At 31.7% G+C, this 6,000-nt stretch overlaps 1 protein-coding gene across 2 annotated transcripts in view; it reads left to right on the forward strand.

Annotated features, from left to right (window-relative positions):
- Window positions 1-5,632, forward strand: part of TRIP11 (thyroid hormone receptor interactor 11) — a 64,858-nt gene extending 59,226 nt beyond the window's left edge. For both annotated transcript variants that reach the window (XM_037832044.1, XM_037832045.1), the window contains exons 18-21: window positions 762-876; window positions 1,316-1,432; window positions 2,642-2,786; window positions 5,240-5,632. In XM_037832044.1, the coding sequence (XP_037687972.1) occupies window positions 762-876; window positions 1,316-1,432; window positions 2,642-2,786; window positions 5,240-5,469 (607 nt within the window). In that variant the 3' untranslated portion in view covers window positions 5,470-5,632. The remainder of the gene's footprint in view (window positions 1-761; window positions 877-1,315; window positions 1,433-2,641; window positions 2,787-5,239) is intronic.
- Window positions 5,633-6,000: the final 368 nt, after the last annotated feature.

Raw genomic sequence — 6,000 nt, forward strand, 5'->3', positions numbered from 1 at the left:
TGAAATTGCTTATATGGTTAAAAAAAAAAAAAGAACTTCTACATGTAGATGTTTATATGTGATAAATATTTTTAAAAGCCTTTTTGTACAAAGTCATGAGATGTAGGTAGTTTTAAGGTGGGGTCAGTAGAATACTTACCTCCTCCTTTTGTTTTTTAAATAGATTTTCCCCAACCCAAATTCTTTTTCTTAAACAATATGAAAGAGTTAAAACATCACCCCAATATGAAGTATTTAAGAAAATGAAAAGTTTATTCTAATTCTTTTTTGCTCCTTTTACCTTAAATGAAGATATCTTGCTCAAAGTATTAGATCTGAAACCCAGGTATATACGAATGTATCATTTATTATTTATAAAATTTAGATATCATTGGCAAATTAATTTTTAATATGTATGAATGGGTATGTATAAGCCTAACGATTAAGTGCAAGAACTATCTTCACTATTTAAGGTGGGGAGGAGAAATCTGAAATGTCTTCTTAAGGTGAACATCTCGCCAGGCAGACAATGAGAATTACTGATGAAGCACCGTTTTCATTGATTATTTTGTTGAAGAAAGAAGATGGCCAATAAGTGATGTTTTTAAAGGTGTATGTTTTGAGTTATCTGAGTTAGTTAGACGTCTCAAGATTTTTTTTAAAAAGAACTTCTTTAAAATATTTAAAATATTGTCTTTGGGAAAATGTGATTATTGTTTGTGTGCACTCAATGTTGGGGTAACTTGAATTAGCTTGAGCTGTTTCTGCCTTCATTTTTATAGGATCCTTATGAGAAACCTCTTCATTGGCTATTTCCATACACCAAAAACTAAGCGTCAAGAAGTGTTAAGATTAATGGGAAGCATCCTGGGTATCAAAAAGGAGGAAATGGAGGAGGTAAATGAGCATTGAAAACCACTCTGATATATATATCACTAATAAAACAGTGGCATAATTTAAAATTGTTTCCTTTTATTGTACACTATATAATTTTTACTGAACATAATTTTCTCAGATAGAAATGGAATCATTTCATGCTACAGTGAAGAGGTGAGATGGATTTGTTCAATTCGTATGACATTAGTTTAAATCTTCCGTAACTTATAAACCACCTCTCATATCAGGATGCATAAATTTGAGACATGACAATCCCCAAAATTTTTATTTGAGATATTGCTTGGGATAATATTTCATTGTTTTTCTAATTCTATCAGTTGGAAACATTTATGAGGATTTGGACTTTAAAAGGATGGTTTGCTACTATCTGAAGTCATGTAAAAATGGTTCCCTTTTTTTGATAATGATAATATTTTTCTATTTTAAAATATTCTTTCAGTTGTTCCATGATGATCAGGGTGGTGTTACGAGGTGGATGAGTGGGTGGCTTGGAGGAGGATCAAAAAGTGTCCCCAACACACCTCTGAGACCAAATCAGCAATCTCTGCTTAATAGTGTAAGAACTGATTTTATTCTTGCTGAATATGAATGGTGAACTGACTGCCTATCACACTCATTTGTAAAAAATCATAGGATTTCTTTTATAGGTTATTTTATTCTCTTTTTTTCTTATTATTTAGGTTAGTTTATTTAGGCTATTTTATTTATGTTATGTATTTATTTTGGAGTTGTGGATGCTGAGATCCGGAGAAAGGTGGTTTGTTTCAGGATAACATGCCAGTTTTAATAATTTTGTTGTATATAGGTTTTAACTTTTTATTTATTTGATACTTTTATTTTTCAAAGCATTAAATGTTCCATTCTTTGTGTTTGATGCTGCTTCCGTAGGAACATGTTAATCATTGATTTGTTTGTTTTTCTACTAAATTGTGAGATTCTTGATGGCAAAGGCTTTATTTTATTCTTATTTATATCGACTGTAATTGATCCAATGAATTCTTATTGAACACCTGCTGTGTACTAGACTGTTCTGCAAACCAGATAAACAGGGTGCCTGCCCTCAATGAACTTACATTTTGGTAGGGGGAGGCAGTTGAGATGCATGTAAACATGGTACCTAGTATTTAGTAGGCTTTAGATGAATATTAATTGAATTAAATAGCACTATGAGTTAGAATGTGGAGTTGTTTGTTTATAATGAAGAGGAAACAGGATAGTTAACTTAACCAGAACTAGCTAGTTAAGGATAAAACTCAAAGCTGTTGTGCTTGGATCATATAAAATTTAATTTAAAGGAAAGGTCTATGTTACATTATTTTAATCTGTTAATATTACTGGTGATCTTTTGCCATGTTCATTGATGGGGTCTTTAGGAAAATACTACTATTTAACACTTGTTTTCCTTTGATATAATTTTTACATCCATGTAAGCAGAAATTAAAATGATATAAGATTTGATGTCTTAAGTGCCATTGGTGGGAAGAAATAATAAGGTATATCAGTTGGCTAAATCTGATTATAAGATATTTGTAATGGGTGTTGTTATTAAAGAATATTGATTAAACTGTTAAATTTTTATAATTGATACCCATCTAACTAATGTGCTAGCAATTTCAGTCATTCATACATCTTATCTGCCAAAGAAATGATATAAATGGCATGATTAATTTTTAATATTTAATTAGAATTACTGCTACCTCATCTTATTTATGGTGAATATAATTTTATTATCTAGCCTATGTATAAACAAAATATTTTTTCTTAGTCTTTTTCAGAGCTTTTCATTAAATTTCTAGAAACAGAGTCTCATCCATCTATTCCACCACCAAAGCTTTCAGTTCATGGTATGAAACCCCTTGATTCACCAGGAAGGACAAAACTAGCCACAAATGTACCACAAAGTTTTAAAGGTAAAACCAGATATTTATTTTCTCCACAATTAAAAAAGTTGAGTGTTTAATTTCTGATTATATTTTACAGTGATACTGAAGAAATTTTTAGTGTTTTTGAAAATGCATAATGACTTTTTCTCAAGATTCCACTAAGTCGTCAGATTTTGGCTTTATATAATTTTGTAGCAGTCCGATATTTAATTGGTTTAGATTAATTTAAACAATACAAAGTATTTTCCCTTTTTTGTGTCAGAATGATATTTCTCTCTTTGCATAAGCCACTTTGAATTATTCTTCTGATAAGAATTCTTTCCTTGGGTACCTGTTTTCTTTCTCACTAATGGTGAGTATTGCTAATCAGAGTTAGAGGTATATTTTATAGTTAGAGAAGGGACCCTCCTCCACCCTGTGAAAATCTAAGTGTTACATTCAGTAACGAAAACCCCTTGGCATGCTATGAAGCATTTTCATATGTATGTTGAAAGGTCTGCCTGGAAGCTAATGGTTAGCTGGTTGTAGATGTGTGTGCATGCCTTTTTATTCCACTAGGTTAAACCAGGTCATGTCTTTTTTTATATTCCATTCTCCTGTATTGGCAGCAGTAATTTTCTTGAGTTGAAATTGAATTATAATCCATTAAACCATAAACAGATTTTTAAATTGGCAGGTCTTTTTCTGAAATCTTCATTTTTTAGTATAGATTAACGTTTGCTAGTTGGACTTTAAAGGTATATACATTGTTATATACTGTCACGCTTATGTCACATGTCAAATGTTCAAATTTGGACAAAAAATAAAGATTTCTATTCTGATTTTAAAAACTTCTTTGGTCATTAAGATGACTAAAGAGAAAGTGGTATAGAAAGAAAAAGTGGTAAAATGTATCTGTTCAGATTTGGTTGCTAAATTTAATGAATAGTAGTAACTTTAACAGGTATAGTCTATTCTTTTTTCTCCTTATACTAGGTTATAGCATCTTGAAACAGATTCCAGGATTCATTATGGCAAAGTATCTTTCTTTGTCTCTCTGTTTCTCTCTCTTTTTGTTGTCAAGTCATATGCTCAGCTTGATTTGGATTGATTAGAGACAAAAATCTAGTAATGTTCTGAGTTGGCCTGAGGTTTGCATGAAAAAAGCAAGCTTAGTTTTTTTAACCCTGGCTTTGGAGTATGTGGCAAGGGTTAGAGTTTATTAAGTAGCACCATGAGCCTTTCCAGAAAGTTTGGAAGTTTGTCATTCAGAGGAAAGTATAGTTTGGGAACCCAGGGCTGCTGTCTGATAAGTAGATGTGATGAATTTATCTCAGTGCTTTCTTTGATTTAGGGGGCCTCTTTTTATTGCGTTACCCAGTGCTGAAATGGGTGCCATCAAGGGGTTGCTTGTCTCTTTCCCAAGAAATTGTTGATGGTATTGGGTGGTAAGGCAGTATTCTCCCCACTAAGACATTAGGCCATAAACCTATTTCAATGAAAACTGGGTCATTTTAACTACGTAGAGAAATAATCTAATAAAGAACCATTTTTTCAAGCCTTTGACTGCCCTAAAAAAATGGTCAGGTAATATAATGCATGTGCTGTTGCTATTTTTTTTTTATATAATTAAATCTTAATTCCTAATTATGTTAACATGGGTGCCAGTTTTTTTCATGACCATTATGTTAATTTGGGGAAACTCAAGTTCACAGGTCTTCTTTGTCTTGCAGGTGGGTAGGGTAGAGAGTTTGCCTTGCAACAAAGACAGCACCTTTAAAAAACCTGGTATTATGGTAAATTAAGTTTATCATTTATATAGCTGGTATTTAAATATAAAACAGTAATACTAAACTATCTAATAAGGTATGAGATATGCATATGAATACTGTCTTCTCCCTTTTTTCTTTCTTTCATTTCTTTCTCTTACTATCTTGCCCCTTTCACCCTTCTGTATTTCATACATCCTGCTTGTTGGATCCAGAACTCAGCAACATATGAATTAAATTTATTTTGGGGGCCAATCTGGGAACCTAAAGCACTATGTATGACATTGTTTTTATCAGAAAATGTTTTCAATTACCACGAGTGAACTTCAATTAAATATTTTTTTAACTTTTTTATTTTGAAATAACTTTAAATGTACAAAACAGTTAGAAAAAGAATACAAAACCAATACAGAGAACTCCAATATACCCCTTACCCAGATACCCAGATTTTCCAACTTTAGCATTCTGTCACATTTGTTATTATCATTCTATATCTATTTAACTATCTAGTAATTGAGGCCAATTTTTACTCTCACTTTGAATAATTAACAACACTACAAAAAAAATACCACATATCATAGTATGATCACCAGCAAGGTAGAATTTTAATGTTGATAGAATTCATATATATATAAACAACATAGCGATAATTTTCTTTATGTAATTGCTTACATGATTTTTATGACTTTCTTTGTAAGTTAGGAGATTAATAAGCCACATTTTGTCCTTTAGATACAGCAGAGTCCAGAACCAGTAGAAGAGCAGATGTGAATCCATTCTTAGCTCCCCGCTCCGCAGCTGTGCCGCTCATTAACCCAGCTGGACTTGGAACTGGTGGGCCTGGGCATCTTCTTTTTTTAAAACCTATTTCTGATGTGTTGCCCACATTTACACCTTTGCCAGTGTTACCTGACAACAGTGCTGGAGCTGTGTTGAAAGACCCTTTTTTTTTAAAGCAATAAATGATTCTCAAGCCAGAACACAATATAGCACTTTAAAAACAAAACCAAGAACACTACGTGTATGTACTTTATCACAAGTGGCCTTTCAGAAAAGTCATGTATTTGTTTTGTCGTTGTACTTTCTCTAATTTAATAAAAATATCCTTAATGCTTTTAGAAATTGCAGATGTCATAGAAAAAGTGTTTGCGGTATTATCTTCTGTTTTTCTTCTCTGATTTGATTCCATTTAAACTAAAAACAATTTATCTTTTATCTTAATTCACAAAAATAAGAAAGAAAGAAATACAAGTAGCCATATATCACTTCATTTCCTTCTCTGATTTTATAAGCTCATTTACACAAGAGTCACTTGATTTATCTTTTATCTTGATTTACAAATTAAAAAAAAAAGAAATAAAATGCTAATAGTGACTTTTCTGCATAGTGCAGAAATCGGTCTGAAGCACTTTTTTTTTTTTATCTTTAGAGAACTTATGTAGACAAGCCAAGAATGAGGTTTTCCCTGGGAGGTTGTGGAATGTGTGTGTTTT

Source organism: Choloepus didactylus, chromosome 4 (genome assembly GCF_015220235.1).
Source record: "Choloepus didactylus isolate mChoDid1 chromosome 4, mChoDid1.pri, whole genome shotgun sequence".
NCBI lineage: Eukaryota > Metazoa > Chordata > Mammalia > Pilosa > Megalonychidae > Choloepus > Choloepus didactylus.